General features: G+C 45.3%; 1 protein-coding gene across 1 annotated transcript; it reads right to left on the minus strand.

The window, feature by feature from the left end:
* Positions 1 to 430: 430 nt before the first annotated feature.
* Positions 431 to 27,045, minus strand: ATP7A (ATPase copper transporting alpha). Its single transcript, XM_066202343.1, has 23 exons — positions 26,989 to 27,045; positions 21,296 to 21,442; positions 18,263 to 18,752; positions 16,775 to 17,506; positions 15,820 to 16,026; positions 14,725 to 14,888; positions 13,939 to 14,100; positions 13,219 to 13,295; positions 12,824 to 13,049; positions 12,200 to 12,433; positions 11,832 to 11,923; positions 11,292 to 11,419; positions 10,980 to 11,134; positions 10,547 to 10,681; positions 8,990 to 9,184; positions 8,087 to 8,269; positions 7,577 to 7,790; positions 6,770 to 6,916; positions 6,170 to 6,312; positions 5,691 to 5,894; positions 5,059 to 5,176; positions 4,454 to 4,556; positions 431 to 3,792 (listed from the first exon to the last, which is right to left on the minus strand). The coding sequence occupies exons 2-23, from the start codon at positions 21,401 to 21,403 to the stop codon at positions 3,516 to 3,518; spliced, it is 4,494 nt and encodes a 1,497-aa protein (XP_066058440.1). The 5' UTR covers positions 21,404 to 21,442; positions 26,989 to 27,045; the 3' UTR covers positions 431 to 3,515.
* Positions 27,046 to 27,325: the final 280 nt, after the last annotated feature.

Genomic DNA, 27,325 nt, shown 5'->3' on the forward strand with positions numbered 1-27,325 from the left:
GACTGTGCTCAGAAACACCCAGCGACACAACAAGGGTCAACAGGCACAAACTAAAATAGGGGAAATTTCATCCTAACGCAAGAAACTCCTTTTTTACTGAGAGGGCGAGTGACCCCTGGGAACACCTGCCCAAAGGGTGTGCAGATGTTACAAACCTCAGTCTGGGGGAGCAGCTCTGCCTCTGCTGGGACAGGGTTGGACCGTGTGACCTCCAGCAGCCTCTGCTCTGCCCCCATCTGCAAACACAGGGATGCTCCTACACGAGATTATTCCACAATTTCCCAACTCTGACCAGCCCCACAGGCTCAGTGTTTGCTCCAGTGTCTGTGTTGAACAGAGCTGGAACTACCCCTAAACCCCAATCCTTGGCCTTTTGCTGAGACAGCTAGAAATATTTAAAGGACATGAAAGAACATGATTTAAAACAGCCTTTGGATGCTACATTTTTATTACAGAGCTTATAATTGCCATTAGAATGATGGAGGCACAGACTTAAAAGAATAGGAAACGTGAGACAACATGTTTTGAGATGCGAAGAACTGTAACAGCCCTATGTTAACATTGCGACCAGCATTCACTTCTCCATTCTTCATCCTTAAAACTGAATGACAAAAGTTCTCCAGTTTAAAACATTTTAAATGAAAACGCTAAGCAAAAAATGTTGAAAGTTCTAAGCAAAAACAGTAAGTGTAGTTTTTAATAAATAAAAGTGTTTTCTTGCTTCCACTGTGTTCTGGCAAATTCACATTCTTTTTTTTTTTTTTGTATAAAATTTCAAGTGTTTTAAACTCTTTTAAAAGTAAGTTTGGTAAGATTCAACGAGTAACTTTTAAAGCCTGGAGCATATGTACTTTTTAATTAAATAGAGGACAGGTTTATAAATAGCTAGACACAGAAAACAATAAAATAGACAAAGGAGTAATACAATATTGTTTGTAGCTGACTGTTTCCAAATGACACTTTAAATTTCTGAATTCTCCAACAGAAGCAATCTATTTACATATTAAAACATTTACATTTGGGAAAACATTGAGCTCCCACACATGATTCCACTTGCACTGTACATTCAAACTGAAAGGGATTTTGGTTCTTCAGTGTAAAGCACCTTTTGTAATATTTTAATCACAAGACAAACATCCTAGAAGTCATCACCTCACCCTTGGGGAGTGCTGGACAGAGAATCTGCTTTCAAAAATCTGAGTTTATCACAACCACCTTGCCCCCACCCCCCTTGGGCTCAGTTATTTCCTCTCCCCAGAGATCCTCTGGCTGTCCCTCCAAGCTGTTCTCACACCCCTCCCAGGCAGCAGTTGCTGTTCCTTATTCCCTGATAATCATCCTGAAACTCTGTAAGTGTCCTGGTTTGGAAAAAGCCTTGTTTTGCTGTACCTGGATCAAACATTGAGTTTCACAGAAAATTATAAAGCCTAGAAAAAACCCGTGTTGGGAAAAAGTTGGAGGTAAAGCCGTGAACATTCAACCTACACAGCATTTGGACAATGAAAGGTTGAAGACAAAGTGCTCTAAAAATATATTTGGAAATTGTTTAACAAGTTTATAATGCTGCTGTATTCACTGACCAGGAATTCAAAGCTGAATTACCTCCCTGTTCCCTGCAGTGGGAGGGTGAGGTGGCATTTCCATGCCATCCACTCCCACCTGAAGGAGTGGCTGAGACCACCCACAGCACAGACAGAAATATGTAAATACCTCCCTTTCACCTGCACAACCGTGCCAAGAACACTGAGGAGGGCGGATAAACAAGACAACTGAACTCTCTGCATGATTGTGAAGCACTAAAACCCATCCTAACAGCATCGAACAGCACTGGGTGATGATCTGCTTTGGAAGAACAGCTCTGCTGCTGCAAACTGAGAACCGAACCCCATGGAATGGCTGTGCAGTGATGGATCTCAGCATGAAACACCACCACATACTCCATACAGCTGTAATCTCATTTATAAAAATACTCTGCATCCATGTAAAGATATTAAGAACCCAAATCCTGCTACAGAAATATTTTGCTTCTTGAACCAGCAGCACGTGATACTGCTCTCCTCACTGCCATACAGGTACCCTGATTTCCTAACAACACATCCCCCAGCACAGCTCTTCTGCTCTCACACAACGGGATCTTTCTGGTGGTTCTCAGAGAAAATGCAAGAGCTGTTTACTCAGGACTTTTTACACACACAATCTATGGCCTGACATCAGGCTTTGAGTTAAAAAGCAGAACATTAAAGAGAATCTCTTTTGTCTTCACCAAACTGAGTATTTCTCCTCTACAAGCACAACTGGCACACGTTTACATCGTGGACTGCAGTTCATTATAAAATTCAACATTATTGAACCCAGCAGTTGCTGCCAACAACTGCCTCAGCAGTGGATGGGGAGAGGAAGGTTCAGTGAGTGGCAGCGACTGCTGATGAGCATCTCTTTCTCACTGAGGGTATTTTTGACATGAATGATTTCAAGAACAAAAGCTGCACGTTGATATTGCAGTTCAGCAACAAATGACAACTGAATTCGCGATGCCTGGATCTGCACAGACCAAGCAGAGGGAGTTTGGATCAGCCATTGCAGTGATGCTGGGCCATTCTTACAACACAGACACTTTACGGGGAAAGTCTGAACTGTAAAGATTTTAAAGGCAGTCTGTGACAAACTCCCCAGGTTCAGTGAAGGAGTGCCAGTAGATCCTGGTGGTGAGCACTGCTCCTTCCTAAAGCTGAACACTTTGGCTAAAACCACCTCACACTGATATTGCATTCAGGTGTTGCAGGAGTTTTTGGCTTAGGAGAGGCTGGGAATGAGCAAACCTCCCGACCCAGAGGAGCTTCAGGCAGTCTCAGGGCAGAGTCCTGGGGCAGGATGTGCAGAGCTCAGTGTGGGCACAGCCCCAAACCTCCCCGTTTTCTGCCACACAGGAATCCGGATCCCACGGAGATGATTGGAAGCCTGGAGTGTGAAGAGCTGGAACCAGATGTTGACAACAAGAAAAGGCATTTGAGAGGAGTCAGAAGGCAGGCTGTGGGAGTGAGAGGGTTCTGAAGTAAGGCACATCTCTCTGCAAACAGAACCTTCAGGATTCTGCAGAAGCAAATTCACAATTTTTCAACACAGTACTGAACTCCACTATGCGTAAAATAGCCTGGTATAAGGCTGGGAAACCAGCTTCTGCTTCCTTAGTTTCCTTAACTGCATTTTGACAATTTGCCAAAATAAATGCTCTACTGCAAGCTCCATGGAATGGGAGCCCTGTCTGTGAGCATCAACAGCCCCACACCAGATATTTTTGGTAAGTCTAGATTAAAAAAAAAAAAAAACAAAAAAAACCACAAAAGACCCTGGAAAGTCACTGCAAGAACTACCTCTACACTGAAGACGAAATGCAGCCAGCAGACCTCCACAAGGCCCAGGCCATGCACAGACCTCACCACAGCTGTTTTGGTTGTGTTTTTTTGCTTCGGGGGTTTTCTTGTTTCACCTCAGTGGGGGTGGGAGGAGCGAGTGTTTCACAAGGCTGTGTCATCCTCTTCTCCAAAATCCCCCACCAGCAGGGAGTGCTTGTCTGGCTCGCTGAGGACGACGCTGTTCACGGAGCGCTTGTCTGAGAGCAGGGAGTTGATGGAGGCTCTGCTGTAGGTGATGATGCGATCCATCAGGCTCAGTTTGGGGGAGCCAGCCCCTCTCTCATCAATCCCCACGTGGACACTGATCTCTGAGGGGCTCTTGTGCCTCAGCTGACCACGGGCACGGAACTCCAGCTTCTCTGATCGTGGTTTCTGGTACCTAAGGAAGGAAAAACCAAAATGGATCCACACCTCTGAAGCTGAAGTACACCAACATATGGATAGAAACTGATCATGCACAAGTCAGAGGCGTTTATAGATTTATAATTTGACCAACAAGGTTTCTCACAAACGTGTAGCCCTGGTTTTGTGCCTGAGATGTTTTGGTTTTCTGAAATTCTTTTCCCAGGGAGTTTTCTGTCAACAGGAGAGACGTTTTTGTAAACCACACCTGTGTTTTCATTCCTTTTCCTAGGAGGGACTTCTTGATGTCCCTCTGCTCTGACCTATGTGAGTGAAGAGGTTTTGCCTTTGTGTCACCATCAGATTGGTCTGTGTAGAACAGTTTAAAAGGAGACACGTGCCAACAATAAAGGAGTCATTTCAGCCTTCTGAAGCTCGGAGTCTGTGTCGTTGTGGTGTAAAACAGTGTCCCAAACACACAAAGGCCACTAAGGATTTCCCATTCTGAACACTTCTGATCTCTTTCACATTACAAATTACATTTTTCAACACTACTGTCTGCTTAACACAGACTTGCCTGAACTGTTCTTCAAAAGCCTTCAAAATCTCCCACAGTCCCACATTTATTTTCTGTCACTCAAAGTAAAAGACCCGAGCTTCGAATCCAAGTTACAAACCACAAGACTGTTCCTACTCACATCTTTAAGAGCAAAGAAGAAAGCACAACAGAGACTGAGGAGGCAGCCATGGCTGCAGATCCCATCCAGGGCTGCAGAACCAAACCAATGGGCAGGAAGACACCTACAAAATTACACCAGAAATAAGTTCAGAGCAGGAACACTGCATTATTCATATATTAATAGACAATTTCACACAGACTCTGTAGTTTTAGTTGTTTTTTTTTTTTTTTTTTTTTAATTTTTAGTAAATGGGACTTTAGTTTAAACGACCAATATTTGATACATAAAGATTTGTGGTTTATCTCAACTAGAACCTCAGTCTGAAACTCAGAGGTGGTATGTCCTGCCCACCCTGCAATAAAACTGCTTGTTCAGAGGATCAGGCTCTTTGAATAAACCTTTTATCTTGAAGCTATTTTGATGTGCTGAGCACATCCATAGTAGCCATAGTGTGGGGAAGAGGACAGCTCACAAATATCCCACTGCAACATCCCCAGGCAGAGAACTCTGCCCTTATTGACAGCCAGAAATAAAGACAATGGAAACTCTCCCAACAAGAGCAAATCACTGCAATCTTCTTCTCACTGAGCCCAATCCAATTAGTGCAGGCAGCACTCACACACCTGCAGCTATGGGAACTCCAATGAGATTATAAATCAGAGCAAAGACAAAGTTGATCCGGATCCTCTTCACAGTTTTCCTGGATAAATCTATGCTTGCTACCACATCCATCAGGTCATCCTGCAAGATAAAATGTTTATTGGAGCAGTCAGACAGAAAGCACACAGGTGGTGTCCCCACAGTCGTGTTTTACAGCTCACTACAGTGCACTGGATGGATCAGGCAATCACAGTAAGCCCTCGGGAGGCTGCTCAGTGCCAATCCATCATAACCCAAGGGATGTCCACAGCCCCTCCCAGGACAGCTCCAAACACTGACCTCAGTCTGCCACGGAGTTGCTGACGTGTAGGAAGAAGTGCCTGGAGGTGCCATGGTGAGTTACCAAAACGTAATTTATGCTTGTCAAAGGACAGGTCACCTTGCCTTCCTCTGCCACTCTCAAACTTTGATTACCCCAAAATGTGCAGTGCGCAGGAAACATGGGAGTTTCCTCCATGGGATAATCACGGCACTAAACACAGGGAAGACAATCTGCTCCACTTCTCTAGCTGATGGAGACTGTGCACCCCTGCATCACCCGAAACACCCTGGGCCTCCTGACCCCTCGTGCAGCTCCCTTTAACCGATTTCTTACCTTGATGAGAACCACATCGGCTGCCTCGATGGCCACATCGGTGCCCGTGCCGATGGCGATGCCCACGTTGGCCATGGCCAGGGCTGGGGAGTCGTTGATGCCGTCTCCAACCATGGCCACGCGCTTCCCCTCGTCCTGCAGCTGCTTCACTTTGGCCACCTTGTGCGAGGGGAGAACCTCTGCAAATACTTTGGTGATGCCAACCTGAGCAGAGAGAGAGGACACAGCTTTTCCAGCAGCTGCCTGGAATGATGTGGCCAGGAAGAGCGCAACTCATTCCATCACTAAAGAGCTGATGGTATGAAAACAGCTCCGAATTCACAGCTGATGTTACTGCCACTCAAAAACTTCTTGCATCCTTTATTCCAAATTTTTTAGAACTACCATCTTTCACAGCAGACCACCAGCCACTAGCAGCATGAACATGCCACGCCACCCTTCCTGCTGAAACCAGCCCCAGGCACAGGACAGCAGCCCACCTGGGAGGCAATGGACCGGGCTGTTTTGCTGTTGTCACCGGTCATGAGGACAACTTCTAACCCCATGCTCTTCAAAGTGTACACTGCCAGCTCAGCCTCTGGCTTCACAGTATCTGCAATAGCTATCAAGCCACAGAGCACTCCTGAAAACAGAAAGAAAGTGTTTGTAATAAAGACCTTTGTTAATTTCAGAAAATAAAGTAACTTTTCCCCCGACTGAGACCAGTTCCAGAACCAGTTCATACTGACAGTAAGAAGTGGGATGAGAACAGGTATTGGTGCAGCAAGGTTAAAAGCAACACAGAGCATGGACTGTACAACCATAATGAAAAAGAAATTCCTTCTTTCTCCTTTTTCCCCTTTTGCTTTCTTTGAAGTCTTTGCACTGTATTATTACACCCAACTGTCCTGTCAGCCAAGAAAGGCAGGAAGAGCCTTTCCCATAAGGAAGTGCTGTAAAACTGATTATCTCTTTTCATCCCATTACCCTGCTTCAGGTGTAGCTGCTATGACATCACTACTTATTAATCTCTATTTCTGTGATGTTTTACGTCATTTTAGTGGCAACCAAACTGAACAGAGCAGCAGCCCTGAACTCACCATCCACAGCCGCCAGAACAGCCGTGCGGCCTCTCCGCTCGTGTTCCATCATGGCTTTGTCCACCTCATTCCTCACCAGGAGCCCATTCCTGGTCATCCACTCCCTGTTCCCGATGAGAACTGAGTACTTCTGAGAGGTCACAGCAGCTGAAGGAAGAAAACACAATGCTACCATCATGTGGATAACCAGGGAGCTTCCCTGCAGCTCACCGCAGCCGGGCTCCCCCAGCGTGCACTGGAAGAGCACTGCAGGGAATCCAAACACAAAGAAAGAATTCCTCCATACTTTCTGCTCTACCATCCCTTCACGTGACCTCCACAAGACAGACACCAACATTCCCTCAGTCCTGGGGAGCCACCCCATGTCAGAGGGGCAAAACCCACAGGTCAGAGGACAGTAAAGACCAAGTGACCTTCTCAGTGCTTCTGATTTCTATGAACAGCCCAGTGGAGCTGAAAGACCTAACAATGAGCAGTTCTTGAGTGAAACTAATCAGTTATGCAAACGTATAATTTTGGCTAGCAAATGGCAACTTGGGATGAAGCAAAGGAAAGCCAGAGGGGGCTGACAGACAACTCCAGTCTGATTTCCCAGTCCCATATTCAACAGGCAACTTGACATTGTATTTAACTTGAATGCTCTGAGTGATGTGTGAGTATGAAATAAATTCATGAAAAACTATTTAATGTGTGCCTTGATGTCAGCCCAGTTCTCCGAGGCAGAAAAAAGTGCTCTCATTCCTCAGGATCCTAAAGACACAGAAGCAAAACCTGTCCATTTTATTCTCTAACCCAGAATTAACTTACCTGGCAGTTCAGCATCAATGATCAAAGCAGGCTGCACTGATTCCTCTGCATTCTCCTCGATTTTCACAAGTGTCACATTTTTAACATTGTTTTCTTCAACCATTCTGTTTTTTCTGTAGAGTAATGCTTCAATATTGGTGACTTTGCAACTAATGCCACAGCCTGGAACCACCTGAAAATCCGTACATGTCCCAAGGGTTTCTGACTTCAGCTCCTAGAAAAAGAGGAAGGAAAGCGATGACATTTTAAAAAATGTAAAAGCACAATGCAATTATAAAGCCCACAAAATAAAGTGCAGTTGAACAAAGAGGAGGAGGAGGGAAATAATCATCCAAATCTAGGTTGGAATGGTGCCTCTAACACAGAATGATTTCTGTGGCTCCACAAGCTTCAGCTCTCCCAGTTTAACACAGCAACTAAATCCGCATGGAGAGTCTCATGGTGCTGATGAAGTCCTGCAGGAGAGGTTGTCCCAGTGGGGGGAGCAGGCTGCGTGAGGCAGCCCCTCACCTTTCTGCAGAACTTGGTGATGGCAGCTCCCAGGGGGTGCTCGCTGCTGCTCTCTGCCGTCCCCACGATGGCCAGCATCTTGTGACGGGGGAGGACGTTCCCCTCCACCAGGAACTTCACCTGCATCACCTCGGGAGTGCCGTGGGTGATGGTCCCCGTCTTGTCAAACACAACCACCTTCACCTGCAGGGAAGCAGGAAGATTTCAATGGATGAACCGAGCAGGGAGGTGCAGATTCCTTGGAAAAGCACCCACTTGGATGCTGTCTTACATGTGGCTAGAGTGTAAAAAGCTCCCTGAGGATGTATCAAGTCTGAGGGCTGACCTGCAACTTCTCAGAGTGGCTTAAGAATATTTGCAAGACGGCTCTTCAAGTGTGTTTTGTAAAGCAAAGGTTTTAATAAAGAAGAAGATCGCAAACAATACAGAAACAAAAAGCAAAAGCTTAGCACAGGTGTCAAGAGAAGTCCCTGACACCTTGCTAAGACACCTCAAACAGCCCTGAGCACCTCTGAGCTCGTTCTTAAGCAGAGGATGATCGAGGAAGGACAATTTTGCCTTACTGCCAATAGAAACAGCCACAGGTTTTGAGAAACATCTCCAAAGCCCAACCAGTGCCCCTGTGCTGGCGCTGGACCAATGCCGGTGAGCAAGAGCAGAAAGTTCTGGTGCTTTCCCATAACAATCGGGTAAATCTGAACCCCCCTTTCCTTTGGAAACACCTGCTCGGGTGTGGAGCACATTTCCACACCCACTTTAACCAAACTCTCAAGCACGGAGCGCTGACCCAACACGGAACATCCCGAGCTGGACGGGACCCACCAGGACATTCCACCACCTCCTCCAGACGGCCGGCAAAAGCCAAACAGCCGCACCCTGAGGCTGGGCAGCCCTCGGGCTCACCTTGTGTGCCATCTCCAGGGGCTCCCCGCCCTTGATGAGGATGCCGTTCTGGGCGCCCACGCCCGTGCCCACCATGACGGCGGTGGGGGTGGCCAGCCCCAGGGAGCAGGGACAGGCGATGCACAGCACCGTGATGGAGGCCTGGAAGGCGAAGCGGATGATCACCTCTGCCGCTGAAATGCTCTTGTTGTAGCCCTGGGAGCGCAGGGGAGTGGGTCAGGGAAGGAATCAAACAGTAGGAGTAACACGTTTGGCTACGAGGTTGGAAACGTCCGCTGGGTATTAATGCTAAAGTAAACCACAAGGAAAGTATGCAAAACCTAAGATGTGAGGGGCTTTATCTTCTTTTCTTTGTGTTAGAGCTGGGATTAATGCACGGGAATCGCAGTTTTTGTGTTCGGACTCAGTGTTTATAGCACAGTCTCACAAGTCATGAGCTCTAACAAACAAGGTAGAAAATGGAGGTGTCTCTTAACTCTTCCCAGGGTTATTTAAGCATAAACTATCCAATAATGAGATGACACTTACATTATTTATATTTTTAACCCAATAATTGACCACTCAAGGCCTGCAATACAGACCCTTTTCACCCAATTAGAAAAATACACCTGAAACTAAGAAGAAGGTGAAGAAGGACTTAGACAACACCTTAAACCCTCCATACTGCCCCATACATATTACTAAACCCGTAAATTCTAAATTTTTCACCCTGTGATATTACACGATTCTATTCAAACTCCACACCCACAATCCCAGTGCTGTCACTCAATTTTGGAAGCCTGTTCCACGGCCTCATGTCAAATGCAGTGCTTGCTTGAAGGCCTTTTAGCACAGAAAGCCTGAAATTTTCAGCCTCCAGGGTTCCAACACAAGATGAATGACTAAATTAATGATTAATTAACCAACTTGTGTTCTACACTGCATCTACCCTCAACTGTTTTAATTATAGGACATTTTCCTAAAAAGACATGATATGCTACAACTCTTTAACGATGCACTGTAATAAAAGATACTCTATCAAAGAGATTTACAGTAGGGAGAAAAAAACCAAGCAGCTATGAAGATGGCTTTCCTGGAAACTGAGAAATTCTAATCAGAAACAGATTTGGAACAAGAAACCCCGTGATCTAAGCAACCCTTAAGCCCAAGTTGGGATCCTGACCCCCCTCTGGAATTTATAATGAAGAGGAATTCCACTGATTGCCAAGATGAATTTACACGGAGCTACATAACTGGAGCTTGTAACAGGAGGGATTTCTTTTTCCCACAGAGAAGGGATTTATGGTGGGAAATTTTTGATGTTTAATATTTACTTCTTTTAATTAACTCTTTTTTTTAATCCTAACTTACCAGAGTTGATTAATTACTGTGGATTCTCTTTAAGTATAAATGCAGGAATAAAAAAAAAAATACATAATGTAAAAAATGTAATAACAAGAGCAGTAATAGTCAGCAACTGCCTGCAAGGGTAATCCAGAAAGGGAACCACTGCAAACTAATAGAATTGTAAGGTTGTTTATTAAATATTTCAGAAGGTGTTTAAGGAGATTTACTTACCAGAAAGTATTTTTCCACTATTTCAAAATCCACAAACCCAATTACAATCCAGGCAAAAAGGGTAACCACAGAGACAGCCACAATAAAAGGAACGAAGTAGCCACTAAGTTTGTCTGCAAATTGCTGGATGGGAGCCTGGGAAGGAGAAACATCACTCAGCACCATCATGTTTGTGTCTGAAGGCACAGAAGAGAAGAATCACAGCTGCTGCTTGCAGCACACTTGGCTTGCCGCACTTCATAATTACAGATTTACTTAATAACAGGATGAGACTTGGCTCAGTAGACAGGATCAAAGTCCTTATTCACCAAGATACTTCATTATGGAGCTGCAATTCAAATCCAAGCAGTTGCAGGCAGCCCTGCAGGGATTGGGTGTGCTGGTGCCTGCATGAGACAGCAAACCTCAAGTGTTAAACTGGATGATGCGCTACCTTAGAGGTCTGGGCCTCCTCCACGAGTTTAACAATCTGGGACAGGGTGGTATCAGCTCCCACGTGGGTGGCCGAGATGAGGAGGGAGCCGTTCTGATTGATGGAGCCGGCAATAACGGTATTGCCAGGCTTCTTGGTCACAGGCATGGCCTCACCTGAGAAAAGGGCAACAACAGACACAACACTGCTGAAAAAGGCACCTTCGGGACACCTGCCAGCTCCTAACGAGGGGCAGAACATCAGCTTCGACTTCCCCTCTGCAGATTTGTTTAGAGGAAAAGATTTTTACACTCGGAGAAAGCAAATGCTGACCTGTGATGAGAGACTCATCCACCATGGAATGTCCTTCAATAACACGGCCATCCACTGGGAATTTGCCTCCTGGGACCACTTTGACAATGTCACCTCGCTGAACCAGCTCCACATCCACTTGCTCCTCGCTGGAATGGTGCAAACGTTTTGTAAGAGACTGGAACTGGAGTGACCCAAGCAAAGGAGCTGGCACTACACACAAAGCACAACCCCACTGGCTGGCATTAGTGCATACAAAAATGATCACATGGAAGTCACAGTGCTCTTTGAAATGGCCTATTTTATCAGCATTTTATTTACTTTCCAGTTAAGAAAATCCACTAATTGTCTCACCACAGACAAAAAAAAAAAAAAATCTGCAATAAACCAATAAACCAAAGCAGAGCAGTGTTAATTCTGCACTTTTAATATTTTTATCTGCCAGCGAATCTGAAGTTATTTGCTTCATAGTTCTATAGAACAGCAAAATTTGTCCGTGAATTAAGCACATTAACAACAAAAAAAGGAACAACAGAAAAAGCAAATGATAAAGCAAGATACCTTAAAAGAACGTTATCAGGGCCCAAGGTAACAATAGTAGCTTCAGTAGCTTGTAATGAAATTAGTCTTGCCAGTGCTTCTGAGGTTTTACCCTAGAATAATAATTTTCATATTTTTCTGACTATGCTATTGAAAAAAAAAAAAAAGCTGGGTAAATGACAACTGCGTGTGTTGCAATTTACCCTTTCGAGACAACACTTTCTGCAAACAGTCCCATATTAAGTCAAACTTTTATTAGTTCCGTTATTAAAGGTGATTTTACAACACAGAAGGTTAAAAGAACCCAGCAAAGCTTTTGCAGGGGGTGTTTTCACAAGGCTCCGGGGTTCTGCAGGGACCCTCAGCGCCTCGGTCCCTGCTTTGCTCACCTTTGCCACGTGCTCCAGCCAGCGGCCCAGCGAGATGAACACAAACAGCATCGGGGGCGTGTCGAAGAAGGTGACAGGGTTCACTTTGGCCCTCTCAGCCATCGCCACCAGGAGGATGATGAAGGAGTAGAGGAAGGCAATGGACGTTGCCAGCACCACGAGCACGTCCATGTTGGCCGTGTTGTGTCTCAGTGCTCGCGAGGCCTGGATGTAGAAGTGCCAGCCCCCGAACACCTGCAAAGGCATTTCACACATCTCTAATTCATTTGTGCTGTTTGCCCCTCTCCCCGAACAAAATCTCAGCTCTGGCCAGGGCTGTGGTCTTCCCACAGCACTCTCAGGTATTCCCAGTGCCCTCCCAGTGGGACTCAGGAGCTGCCTTGATGCCTAAAGTTTTAGCTCTCATGTTTTTTCAGATTCTGTGCTGCCCAGGCTCTCCACAGCCTGCCCTCCCCCCGAGAGTCCCCAGCACCCATTATTTTGGCAACAGCAGAAGCACATAAAAACCTCAAAAGCATTTTGCATCACCATAATTGCATTCACTTTTCAAACTTAATTTCTTCAACACCTTCCAGTTTGAGCATTTAAGCCTGACAAAGCAGGAGTTGCCATAATCCCACTCACCTGCACAGGGACACAGAGTAAAAATGACAGGAGATTCATGACAGACAGTCCTGGTAGGAGCTGGTACTCCAGGACCATGGAGGAGTGGAGGGCCTCCATCTCCTCCCTGCTCATGTTGTGATGTGTGTGAGCATCCGAGAGCTGGCTGTCCATCACCATCATGTAAATCATCAGCCCCATCACAGGGATACAGAAGACCAGGCTCACCACAAAAGACCTTTTCCACCTCAGATTTAAAAAGAGAAAAAAAAAGGAAAAAAATTTGTATAGCAGTCAAGTGCTGAAGAATACTTTAAGTCTGCACAGTCACAGAAAAAAAGACATAAATTGGTGGTTGAGTAACAAAGAGGAATCAGAGATGTTTACGGAATCTTAGTATGTTCAGGAATACTTACTGCCTGATTTCCTGTTTGTGATCCAGATGACTGGCAGATCTATCCTTTTTGACTAAGGAAGTAGTAAAGCCTAAATCCTAAGGGGCAAAAAAAAGCACAATAACAAAAAAACCCCAGTCAGTTCTAAAATGCACTTTGTGCTCAGTTATTGCCAAATTACTGATGGTGCCAGTCTTACCTTTGATTAACTTCATTAAAATTTCTGATATAAAATGCTATTATTATTTAGTTACTCTCATCTCTTACTACTGTTTACTTACTTCTCAAAAAGAGAAAAGCAATCTGATGTAGAAATTAACCCTTCTGGAATAAAATAGTATCCTAAAATGTGGCTTTCCACAAAATGGCTGTTCCTAAAGCACAGAAAGTGAGAAAATGAAGGAGAAGGCTGAAAAACTTATTTCACCTCTCACCTGCTACACTAATTTATTTTCAAACAAATGTGCTTTATTTTTCTACAAACCTATAGCTGCTATCTCCAAGTCTACCATGACCGGGCTTTCACAGTATTTATTTTTAAAAGCTTGGGCAAAGTTGTAACGGAGCATTTTTAAGCCAGAACACACAAATTAGCTGCAGAAACCTGCACTAAGAAGAAAGAAGATGGAAGGAGAGAGACCTATTTTTTTCTTTAACAGCCTTTCCTTCTACTTCTGGGGTGTGTAACTCTTCCAAGGCCACTGGATATTTTAGGAGACTTGGTGCCTACACGAAACTCACCTTTATCACTTGTATGACATCTCGAGGACCAATGGCCTCAGGGTCATATTTGATGTGGGCTTTGTTGGTGGCAAGGGCTACGGAGCAGTACAGAACACCGTTGGTCTTCATGAGGGTGGATTCTATCTTGTGCACACAGGAGGCGCAGGTCATCCCTCTCACCTGCAAAATAAAGGTTCTTTCCTGTTAGCAAAGCACAGGTTACCTGGTAAATGCATCTTAACAAGTAGGAAAAGTGCTTGCGACTATGCTGCATTATTTATTGCTTTGATTTGCGGTGTGAGCACTGTAGAATCAAACAATAGTTTGGGCTGGAAGGGACCTTAAAGACCATCCAGTTCCAACCCCTGCTATGGGCAGGGATGCCTCCCACAAAATCACGTTGCTCAGGGCCCTCTCCAATCCTTCTAGAGGAAGCACAGCACAGGGACAAGGTTATTAAGCCCTGCTAAAGCTCTGCTGGATGTTCAGTCTCAGAGCTGGGGGACACTGAGCTACACTCAGCTTCAGAAAGAACAAAGTAAATTCTGGCAACAGGAAGACCAGACAGAAAAATACAGGAATATTTCTCCGCATTTTCAGTGCAGTAGTAGTGAGCCAGCACAGTTCGCAGGACGAGATAAAGGTTTGTATGTGATACATACCTGATGTACCCTTATACTCCATTTTTTATAAATTAACCTCCATTACACGACTAAACTCTAGGAAGTGGACACTAACACAGGCACATCCAACAGATAAAAGGAATGAAAAGCTGAGGGTGGCTGGGTTTAATCATCAGCTTACAACAAGTTCCAGAATCCCATCTCCTTCCCCGCAGTTCTCCATGACGGTGGCTCCGAAGCCCAGCTCCCGGATGAGCTCTGCAATGGCTGCAGGGTGGATGACAGCAGGGTTGTACCTCACTTCTGCCTTCCCTGCCATCAGGGCAACCAGGATCGAGTGGATTCCTAAAATAACAAAACGAGCGAGTGGCAGATCAGGCTTAGGAAACATCCTGCATTTATTGTAACATGAGGGCACAGTTTATTGGAACTGGGAAAGCTTCCGTGTGGTAGATAAAGATAAACATCCTCGTGTTTGGGAGCTACAGCAGCACCTCAGTGCAGGCGTGACAGATGAAAGCATCACTCCACATGAGCAGCACACCTTTAACAGTCTAATTACAAACATTCTCTCCATGCTATATGAAAAATTATCTCTTTTTCCTTAAAGGAGTTCTTCTAAAACACAGTGCTGCAGATTACTCTGACGTGCATTTACCATTTCTGGAAGGCTTTTATCAGGAGAACCTGTATGAGAAAGGGCAGGTCTAACAGGGCAATCCTACTGAGCACTGAGAGGATTTCGATTCATCCGTTTGCAAGGATGAAAAAAATTAAAATCCAGGCTGACTCCAAACCCATCCATCTTCATTCCAATAATTAAACACGGTCCGCATTAATGACTCTGTTACATCACAGTCATGCAGTGTTTGTTCCTGCAGATATAATCAGACACCACTGCCCTGACTCGCAGAGCTAAAATTAACCTGTGTCCCTTTAATCCACTCACACTGTCCCTTCTCACAGCTCCCTGAAGCACACATCTGCCTCTGCCTTTCAGCCGCACACCTGGGAACCTCCCTCCAGTAGGAAGGAGCTGTTTTACCTTCCAAAGAATCCCCTATTCGATCCCAATATTCTTTGGAGCACTCAGCTGCTGCTTTTGCAACAGCACGTCCACAAGGCAGCAAGGATGTCCCTGTTCCCACCCTATGGGCCAGAGGTGAGGAGAAACACCTGTCCTGACAACCCAACCCTTAAAAACACTGCAAAAGCCAGATGGATCCTCCAAACAAATCCCTGGAAATGTAAGAGCCCACAGTGGCACACATCTCACCATCCTCCCTCCTCAGGTTCCTCTCGATGTTGGCCACACACGAGGCACACGTCATTCCTGTGACCTGCACGTAGCACTTGGAGATGGTCTTGCTCTCCTGCCTGTCAAGGTGGGCTGGTGGCACTTTGGAGGGTGGCTCAGGCTTGTGAGAGTCCAGCTGTGCTTCAGGGTGGGGCTGAGCTTTGGCCGCAGGGAGCTCTGCCTTTGCTGGAAAGGAGATTGCAGTTTGTGAGCCTGTGAACAGCCAGTGCGGGGAGGGATGAGCTGCTGTGACACACTGCTGTTCACTGAGACTGAAAAAGAAACGGCGATTGTGCACACCTTGCCAGTCTGATCCACCACCCCTCTGTCAGTTAAGAGCCAGCAAAAGAAAACAAGACAAAGGTGGGCCACTGATTAACCTAACTGCTTTGTTAATATTCTTTCTTTTGCCTTTCCTCATTGTCCTTGTTCTGTTGCACATCCTTTGTCCTCTCCTCTAGCTGTAAGCAAAACCTCTGCATTGCAGCCTTAGTTTTACACAGTTTTATTGCCTTTACCTGGAGCACAAAGCTGAACTTGTAAGCAAGTGCACGTTTCATAAGCAAAATCGGTGTTTTTACCCTTGGAGAGGGGGTCTGGAACTGCAGGCTCCTTACAGCAGTTCAGGGGATGCTTTGTTTGTGCAGGAACAGGGTGAAAAAGATTAAATGTGAGCACCCAACCACTTCTGCAGTTATAACATAAACCAGCATTTACCTGACATATTTATATTGCCAGACACCTCAACCATTTGAGTCAATCTGATGTATTAAAGGATGTGCACATTATCTTTATTGATCTCATCAGCAGTGAAGATACAAAGCTTCTTGGCAAGCACAAAGTGTATGTCAGCTGCTAAATTTCATCTTGGGTTGTACCAAATCCTAAAACTGCACGATCCTTGTAGATTTAAAACTGTTTCAGATGTTATTACCTGGAAAAGATGCATCAAATCCCATATCTTCTATTGAGGACCTCAAGTCTTCCGGGCTTGTTTGCAGTGGGTCATATTCTATAGTCCCATTCCCATTTGGGAGAGAGACCTGAACAGATGTCACACCTGCCTTTTGGGACAGCACTCCTTCAATGGACTGCACACAGGAGCTGCAAGTCATGCCCTCAATATTGATCACAACAACTTGAGTGAGGGGCTGGCCGGGATCCTTGGGAGCAGGGTGAGATTTCAGTGGAGACTCCAGCGTGGGGAGAAGCGCCAGGTTCTCATGCTCCTCAGGAAGGCTGACTCTGAACCTCTCTGGAGACACATTCTCCACAGCTTTCCTCAGGATTTCTATGCTGATTAAGCCTGGGTTGTAGCTTATAGCAGCAGATTTGTTCTCTAAAGAAACCACGACGCCCGTCACAGCCGGGAGTGCCGATACGGTGTTCTGGATGTTGAGGACACAGGACTTGCAGTGCATCCCCTCAACTCTGAACACAACTGTCTTTGTGACAGGCTCACCGGAGTTTTCTCTCTGTAATGCCTCAGAGCTTCTGGGCTGAGCATTCTTCAGCTTTTCCAGGTCAATCCCACTGAGCTTCAGGGGTTTAGGCTGCTTTTTGAAGGCTACTGTGAAACCTGCCTCTTCAATTTGCTGTTTTATTTCTTCTGCTGTGATTAGAGGAGGCTGGTAGACAACAACAGCTTCCTTATTGTCCAGGGACACTGGAAATTGATCAATAAAATAAGTGTGTCACTGCCCTAAGCATAATAAGCACATCACAGGATCTTGTCAAAGCTTTCCAGCAACACTTTAAATGGTCAGAAATGTAACTGCAACAGAAAGGAGATTCCATTGGTTTGCTAAAGATCAAACAACTTAGTTCTTCAATCAGTTTTTGTCTAGTACTACACAATTTTCAGCTCCTCCTCAAATTTTTGATCTTTCCCCAGGATTTTCACAAATGGCATCACTACCTCTTACTGAATTTATCCTTGTTTTGGGGTCTATGGCAATACACTTATCCCAAAGCTGACTGTATCAGTAAGCTGGTCTCACCTTTTAGACTTTTAATTGGACAGAAAAGATGAACTGTTATTAATGACAATTTTAAAACAGATCTGTTGTTAGAGATTTCTGTAACTGGTAATAAAATTTTGGAACACAACTACTCCAGGCTCCCTACCGAATACAAAACCACCACTCAATACCATCACACATGTCACAGCCACATCCTTCCCACAATGTGGGCTCCTTTCTTCATTTCTAGTCCACATTAAAAACATAATTGAACGCCCAGTCCCACAAAGAGTCACTGTCACACTCAGCTATGTCGTCTAAAACCTGCAAGGCCATCAGAGCACAAACAGCATGGCCAACCTCCACTTACATAAGGACTCACTAAGGTTGTACCTCCGGATCTGTTGAACTCCTTGCAATTTGCCAGCTTCAATTTACATAAAAACACACTAAGGTTTTACCTTTAATCCTCTGCATTCCCTGCAGCTTGCTAAGCTTCCCCTCGATGGTGCTGGTGCAGGAGTGACAGGTCATCCCCTCGACTCTGAGGCGCAGCACGGCGCTGCTCACCTGGGACCAGCTGCAGTCTCCCCAAGTCCCGGGCGTTACCTCTGGCGCAAAGATGTTCAGATCTACTCCTGGGACCATCTGGGTAATGTGCTTGCCATTGGTGATGGAAGGGATGAAAGTCACCACTGCAGTTCTTTGATCAGAGGACACTTTCACATCCACGATCCCTTTGTTCCTCAGCAGAGCAGCACAAATCTGCCGCGGTGTCAGCGCTGACTGGGCAGGGAGGGTGAGGAAAACTCTGTCAGGTCGAACAGGTTGTGGGTTTGAATCAGCCAGGGAGGCATCAAATCCCATGTCACTGATGGCTTCCTGCAGAGTCACTGGGGTTTGCAGCTTGGAGTCGTAGATGATGACAGCGTTCCTGTCCTCCAGAGAGACCTCGAGGGGATAAACAAAGCAACTGAGCAAACTGCAACACCAAGAGCTGCCAACTGACACTGCACCAGACTAGAAACTGCTTTTACTTGCAAAGATTAGCAACACTTGCCCAGTGTAACTTTCACTACTCACCTCAAAGAGCAAAGCCACCACTGAGTAACTCCTGCTCTCCTGTGCAAGGACAGGGCAGGAGAGAACAGATCCCAGCCCACTCCCAGCTCCAGAATCCTTCAGGAGTCTGTCTGGCCACTTCTACTTGCAACATCCAGACAGCACCAACTCACTAAATGAAACTTCCAGGGCCAAAGTCACTTAAATGAGGATGACTAACCCAATTCAATCCCTGGAGCAGAACAGCCCACAGAAGAAATTCCAATCAGTTAGCAGTAATTCTAATGCAGTTAGGAGTAACAGCCCTCGGGCTACAAGGATGGAAGAAAAAGACTCTTTGAAAAAACCCACAGCTTTAAGCAGCAGCAAAAGGAGCCCAGCGCTTCCAGGCAATGGAGGCACAGGCTGGTAACGTGCTGTGAGCAAGAACCTGCATCAGACTTCACCAAAACTCGCTTTACACACCTGATACACGACAAACGTTAAAGAAGCTGTTTTTCCTCTCTCTGTACGTTTGGGTGATCCAGAGACATCCTCATTTGGTAATAACCTTTCCCATCTGATGGTACACACAGCCTCAATTTAATTTGCTCCCAACAGAGGATATATCACACACGGTAACTGCAGTTTCCAAAAGGAAAAAGCGATGCCTGCCAGAGGCCAAACTCATTATCAATTCAATTCTATCTTTCCTCTGGGCAAAGGTACAACCCAAAGACCACAAACACGATTAAATTACATCAGTTAAATCATTTTAAGAACCACCTTTCCTCATTTCTGTCCCAATTATGGGCCTTAGCAGAATTGGCAACATGGACATTTATTGGTTTCATTGCAGAATAACCTAAAAGCAGCTGTTTGTCTGTATGAGCCATCCAACATTCATGTCCCTTGCTGACCTAATTCATAATCGCTACACAAAACCCTGTTTTACTATTCCCAGAGAATTTTCTGAATCAAATGATCTGCCTAGACTGAAGCTCTGATGCTGTAAAAAGGATAATTACTCAATATGACTTTCAAAAGTTTCTTAAGAGTCCTGCTCTACTCAGACTAAGATATTTCAATGTATCTTTTGAAACAGCATTCAGCTTTGGGAAAAGTTTTTACCTAAAAACCTAAATACAAAAGTCTGTCCTTTTAAAAACCTTATGTGAAAGACACTGGGGCTGCACATTGTAAAAATCTCCCTGTCCTATCCAAAGTCACCTGTGTGTTCTCAGAAATCACCTGAGAAAACACAAGGCTGACAAAATGCCGTATTTTGCTAGAACGAGGACAAAGAGAAGATTCTGAAATCAGGTTGTTTGGGGGTATTATTTTACAGGCTCCTTTTAGCCTGCACCTGGGTTCATGCTTGCAGACACCCAGTGATTCATCTGGCCGTGCACAGGGGCTGTTCAGAGCTCCAGGGCTCTGCTGTCACAGCACAGACTCACATTAAAGCTCCTTTACAGCTGAAGGAAGATGAAAATGGATCTGTCTTGTAAATTCTGCTGCTTTTCACCGAAGTTTCTGTACACAAACACCTATTTCAGGCCACAGGGAACTGCTCTGAGCTGTGCAGCACCTGCTCTGCAGGGGAAGTGCACCACAACGGGTCCTGCAAAACCAACTCCAGACAATGATCACACACATCCCAAAATTAAAATTGTGGCCAGTTCTGGGAAAGGAAGTGTTCACCTAAGATATCCCCACTAAAACAGGAGTTAAGTGTTGATAAAACCAGAAAGAAATTATTTCCTTTGGAGTAAAATCAACAGCTACATGTTGCAATTACAGAATGTAACAGGATACTTTCAGGACACAGATACTAAAGAAGTAAACTTTGCAATTTTCTGTTGTTAGAACTGTTCTTTCTACCACAGGCTGGGTCACCAAATTCATAGGAGTCTCCCAGCTCTTAAATTACTTCCCTCATTAAAACTACTGTAAAATTCTGCATTCTTCAAGGATGATCAGCTCACCCTGGAATATTGTACAGTCCAATATTTTGCCCATGACAGAAGAAAGATTAACAATGCTGGTATTTCCTTTGAGTTAAGAAAAAAGTTAAAACTAAGTCAGGCAAAGAAAGCCTGAATTAGGACAAACCCTGCTCTTGCCTTTTTTTTTTCCCCATTACTTCACAATACTGAATTAATTGTAAAGCAGAAAATTAATTAAGAGCAACAATGACTTAACTCCCACTGCAGTGAAACAAGCACCTGTTTTTCTCCTATTTACCAGAAAAACACCAGTGGACCTCCAACATCAGCCTGCCAAGAAATGCAGAGAATAAACTCCTGCTACATTATTTTCCTCTCTCAGAGCACGACTTATCGTGGTTTCTCATTCAAACTAAATTGCTAGATTAAACTAATTTCTTAGACTTATTTTAATTTCTAGATTAACTTAAATTCTTTGCTAGAAGCAGTGCTGGAGTCCCTTACTTTGATGTTATGGATGCCATCCATCTTGCCAAGGTGCTGCTCAATGCTCTGGACACAGGAGTTGCAGGTCATCCCCTCCACGCCGATGGCCACGGATTTTGCCTCCATTGTGGATTTCTTCTACTCAGCTCTTCTCATTGCTGGTGGCTAAAAACAAGCAGGACATCAGCTCCTAAAGAACTGCACAGAGGTTGACATGGTATGAAAACAGGGATGGAGTGGAAGGAATCCCCACGGCAGGGGTTGGAATGAGAGGAGCTTCCAGGTCCCTTCCAATCCAAACTATTCCGGGACTCTAGGATTTGACAGAGGAGCTCCTTCACCACGTAGAAGGATCTGGTAGATCCCAAAATCTGAGCAGGTATCAGCAGAATGGAAAACTTCACCTACTTATTCCCATGAATTTTCGCAAAGGGAAAGTGTTCAGACACCTGTTATTCGATTTGGGCTACACTGGAGATCATTTAATTACATGCAGCAAGCTGTGATTCACTGGTGTGAGATATTAAATTATAGGGAGAAGCAGGAGAGGAGAGAGAGAGCAGCTCTTGGAATGCTGAAACAAGAGGATGGCATGTCAGCCACAGTGGCACAGCTGATAACTCTGTTTTTCCACAATTCTCTCATATATTGCACCATGTTTGCAAAAACAAGTGATCCTGAAAGTAGCCCAGGAAGCAAATCAAGCTTTTTGCCACACCTCATTCAGAAAGGTTTCATTTCTGCTCCTCTGAGGAGTTTAATTACTATTTTTGGTCATAAAATCAAGTCAAGAAAAAAAAAAAAAAAGATACTGACCATAAATGAAATTTGTAGAAATAACAGCTAATGAAAAGGACTTCTTTTGCCCAATGCATAAACTGCTAAGTAACTGAGGGGGAAAGAGGACAAAAGAAGCAAAACTCCAGGTTTTTGTTAATATTTTGAAAAAAGCAATGCAAGGTTTCATTGACAGAGAGGTTAGTGACCAGGGAAATGATCACAGTTAATGTTTGGCAGCAATGAAAGCAGCAGTAAAATCTGATGAGCAGAAGTGAAGCACAAGCTTAACTTGTTTTCTTACCCCAAGGACTTATCTTGGAAAACTCAATTACACTGATGCTTAGTAAAATAAATTTTTCCTGCTCCATGGTGACATTTCCAGACTGTTCCCTGTTCCAGAAGGCCTGAGGGCTCTGCTCTCACTTTGAGACGTGCCACAAACCATGTAAGAATACAAGGAAGTTTCATCACAGAAACAGCTTTACCTCCCTGACGCACAAAAACTAAATGCTGAACTTAACTAACAAGCAGTGAAAGAAGTATAAATCTGGGAATACTGACTTTTCCAATAGATGACATACATCTCACCCCTGCTAGGAACAGAAATAAGACAACTTCTGCCTGAGGAGTTATTACAGACCTCGCTTCTCCCCTGCTCTTATAAGAGCTGAGTTATTGGAAACGCTCAGTATTTGTGTGTGAATATCCACAATTACAGAAATGTAGAACTGTCACAAGAATTATCAACCAACAGGAAAGTGTATTTTAAGCAAATTTCATACAGCAGCTCCTTTCTCAGGCTGATCTGCACACTCAGAGGTACAAAACACTATAAAAGCCACTAACCACCTAAGACAACACTTGTTTTGCTGTCATGGTGTTGAAATGTGACCCTGTGTGCTTCCCCCAGCTCTTCCCTAAGGAATGCTCAGTCCACACCCAGCACACAAGGGCAGTATTGCGACTCCACAGTCTGGGACACACCAACATTACCACAAGCCTCAAATACAAATCAAGTTGCAAAGAGCACTTGACACACAGGGAGCTCTGCGAGCACAACCAGGCACACTGGAGTGAAATCAGACATCACAGATTACAGATTCTGTAATCAATCAGCCCTCTGGTGAGGTTTGGAGAGATGGGGATTTAAAAGCATTGCAGGTGCATGACCAACTTGAAGTGCCCTGTTATTGTACTTTGAAAACAAAAATAAAGGAAGGGGACACTTTGGCTGTGAGCTGCTGTCTAAAATAATCAAAGATTGGCAAGATGCTGCCATGGAGGAGAGCTGGGGTACAGCTGGGAAAACCCGCTGAGCTCCTGGCTGCCTTGCCTGCGCTTTGCTTTAAGAGACAGGAGCTGCAAATGCAATAATATCCCTTTTTACAAAACCAGGATACAATGTTAAAGGTTCTCAGTCAAACAAACAGCAGCTACACTGGCAGTACACCGAATTAGCACTGATCACCATAACCAGGAGCACTGCCACCAACTGCCCACCAGTGCATTAAAACCCCCACTGTTTAAACATGTAAAAATAACATTACACTTCTTTTCACATCTATTATTATTACAGCTTGTATGGACAAAGTGTTTCCTCCATTTTCTCAGTCTGTTTCCTTGCTCTTCTGCTGTTCATTCATAAATACAGCAGGGAAAACCCTTTCCTGGAAGAGGCTGTAATTCAAACAAAAACCATAAAGGCATAAGAAATAAAAATTAAAAATCAATTTTTAATTAAAAATTAAAAAACATCTGAGGATGTATTCTACCTTGTCATATTCATTTCTGATGCTCTGCCTCCCTTACAAGTCATTCAAGGTAGAAAGAATGTGGCTGAAACTTGAATGAAATATTTGTCGTATTTCCTCCTCCTGACAACTTTAAATTAAGGAAGTCCATGACTAAGCAGACTGAAAGTACCTGTTACACTAATTAATTAGGACTAGATGCACACAAAAGGTACACAGATATTAACAATTTAATCCTAGCTCTCCTCATTTGGGTTAGCATCTTCCCAAGTTTACATGAAAACAGACTTAGAAGTCAAAATATCTGCAGCAATCCATATATTCCACATCAATGGCTTGTGCAAGTTAGCATGGACGCATCCTTTTAATTATAGTGTATTTTCTTATAGAGAAAAGACTTGACGCTGAGCTCCTGAAAAGACCTGAGGTGCCAAGTTACGAATTGCACAAGGTTTAGAGAAAAAAAAATGCTTTTATTCTTAACCAATGCTTTGCTCCATCTGTGAAACACTTTTACCATCAGTTAATAAAGACTTTCAGGATCGGACAACACAAAGAAATGGCAGTTCCTTTTACAAGTTACCAGCTCTGTTCCATTTTCTTGAAGGAAGTCAGTATTTCTGTGAAGCAAAGGAAGCAATAGAAAGAGGCGATTTCTACTTCCAACAGAAACTTCTCCCCATGGAAAGGAAAATTCAAAAGCAATCAAGCACAAAGTGACTGAGACACTCATTCATCTCTCTAAAGGGTTTTTTCATGTGCTAACACATGTCACTGTAAGTAAAATATCTGAAGAAATAAGGCTCAATGAGGTCAGAGTTAAGTAATTCATAAACCCACACTATCAAAAAAAGAAAATTAAAAACAAAAGAGCAATACAAAGAGGAAGTTGCAACACCAGTAAAAACTCAAGAGCCCCATTTAACCCTAAAAAAGGCATTGGGTGCTTCAAATATCTGAGCACAGCCAAGCACCACAGAGCAGCAAAGCTCTGTGCCCCACAGACACACTTTGTGCCAGTTTTGGGATTAGCAGGGATGCAGCTGGAAAAGACAGATGCTTCTGGTTACCTGTACAGCTCCAGTTTTCACCAGTTCATAATTACCTTGAATGTATAGCTGCTGAAATGAAAAGAGGTCACAGCTTGGCAAATACCACACAAATGCCAGCAGCAGAATCTCCCAGGTTTAATTACAGCCTTTGGATTTTATTAAATTTCTAAGTGACCAAGTGCTACTTAGCTCACTTTATTTATGGCAGCAGAAAGCTAAATTACTTATTACATTAAATGGAAAAAAAAGGTGTCTGTCAGTGTCCGCAGGGACCTATGGCAAAGAGCAAAGGGCAGGAAAGGGAAAAAGCTGCATCATCTCACCCTCGGGCTTGGAAAGTGCTACAGGAGATGGGTCCAACAGGGAAGAAGGAGGTTTTATAGTGTTCATGTGCAAACAGAGCCACTGAAAAGTGTGACTAGACAGGAGATATGTAGGCTAGGCCCATGGATAGATGAGGCTTAATCATTGAGAGAGAAACTGTGCATCTGCAATAAATGTCACAGCTACGTGACGCTTTAAATGGGTTGTAATTCATGTTGCTCAAGACTTTAACAAGGCTTTGCTTGGTCAGCGGAGGGTGGAAATTGCACTCAGGGAATTTATTTCTATACCAACTGCACAGGGAAAAAAAAAAGCACACACTGAAAATATTCTGCTTCACTTCTAATGAGTTTTACAGTACTTGAGACAAATTCTTAGCAAATCCTTTAACTCGTTCTTGGCATTCCACAAGCTCCTGAAGTCAGATTTTTGGAAAACATTAACGTTTCCTTGGAAGAATCATAGGAAATATTATGAGTAGAATGTAATTTATAACCCCTTGTTATATGAGCATACCAAGGTCAATGGGGGCTCCTCAGCCTTAGGCTCAAAGTACTCAGCAGAACAATGTGGAAGGTTTTATACAGCAAAAAGAAGAAGAGTAAGACAGCAAACTACATATAATGTTAGCTTTTGCTTCTCTACTTTGCCACCTGGGAAGGAAAAAAAGCTTCAGGTCTTTTCTCTACTAAGAGAATACATTATAATTATTAATTTCTAATTAAACTGTGTTTGTGCTCGCACAGGGCATTGTCACACACACAGAGTCCCACACTACCAAATCTTTGCCTATTTACATCCACACAATTCAACAAGTATTTAAATACAGAAACTCAAGCTTTGCTGACTGCAAGAAAGACACTAAGATTTTAGCTTTACACTACTTACATACAAGTTCCAGAACATGAACACAGGGAGGCAACAGTTGTGTTGCTCTTGCTCATTATTGCGAGATTTCACCCCAAAGCATCATCAACAACTATTAGCCCTTTTCTAGAATTTCCACACTATGCTTTTAATTAGAAAAAGGTGCTTGTGCACAGGGTGCTGCCATCATAAGGTGGCGTAAGGCGACATAAGAATAAACACTAAGTAAGGTGTTTCAGAGGGCCAAGCTGAGCAGCTCAGAACTGGAACAGGAGCTCAGTGACTCAGGCGCTCAGAGACTTTCTCTGGCCACTGACAGGAGCACAAGAGGGACTTTTCCAAGTGTCTGCAGCCTGACTGCGTGCCAGGAGCCGAAAGGCGGATGCTCCCCGACAAGCAGAGCCGGCCGGAGCCCGCGGGGCCCGCACAGCCCCGGAGCGGAGCCGGGCTCCGAAGCCCCGGGGGCTGCGGGGCAGCGGCTGGGCAGGAAAAGCCGCTCTGCCCCCGGGGCTGCGCCGGGACACGGAGATGCCGCCGAGGCGCTTTGGGGGTGAAGCCCCGGGGCACCCTCACGCACCGGACAGCCCCTCCAAGGGGCCGGACAGACCCCGGCCGAGCCGGGCGTGCTCCGGGGCGCGGCAGCGGGTCCTGCCCTCCCGGCCGGGGCCCGCAGCCCGGCACCGCCGCAGCCGCCCGCGCAGCCCGTCGCCGCCGGGGACACGGTGACAAGGGCCCGGGGGAAAGCGGGAGCCCCCCGAGGCGGGTCCGCACGCCCTGAGGCCGCGGGAGCGCCCCCGGCCCGCGGCCACGGAGGGAAGCGGGAGCCCCCCGAGGGTCCGCCCTGCCGGGCACAGCCCCGCAGGACGGGGGAGCGGCAGCCGCGGGGCGGGAGCGCGCCGAGGGAGGGAAGGGAGCCGCGGGCGAGGTCCGCACTCACCGGGGCCGCGGGCTCGGAGGGCCGCTCCCGGCCCGGGACCGCCGGGCTCTGCCGTCCCCGCCGTACCACGTGAGCAGCTGACGCGGCGGACACGTGACGGCGGCGGGAGGGGCGGGGCCGCGGCCGCTGTCGCCCTATCGCGACAGGAGCCCGCCCCCCGCGCGGCGATAGGAACCGGGCGGACTGCGAGGGCCCTTCCCACCCACAGCAGCCTGGGATGCTCTGATAGCAAACACCAGCGGGCCCGATAACCGTGCTCTTCCCACCTCATTTCTCTGGTTACTTCTACTGTAAACGGAAGTTAAATGCAGACAGCGTTGGAACCACCCCAAATCTG

Source organism: Chamaea fasciata, unplaced genomic scaffold, assembly GCF_029207755.1.
Source record: "Chamaea fasciata isolate MVZ Bird 193981 ecotype frontalis unplaced genomic scaffold, bChaFas1.0.hap1 SCAF_22, whole genome shotgun sequence".
Lineage (NCBI taxonomy): Eukaryota > Metazoa > Chordata > Aves > Passeriformes > Sylviidae > Chamaea > Chamaea fasciata.

Excerpts from the sequence above, each read along its gene's own strand:
- ATP7A (XM_066202343.1), bottom strand. The coding sequence starts at position 21,403 with ATGGAGGCAAAATCCGTGGCCATCGGCGTGGAGGGGATGACCTGCAAC. Across the intron at positions 11,135-11,291 it reads GGATGAGTCTCTCATCACAG|GTGAGGCCATGCCTGTGACC; the intron begins GTCAGCATTTGC and ends CCCTTTTCTCAG. Across the intron at positions 4,557-5,058 it reads TGGAGTTCCCATAGCTGCAG|GTGTCTTCCTGCCCATTGGT; the intron begins GTGTGTGAGTGC and ends GTAATTTTGTAG.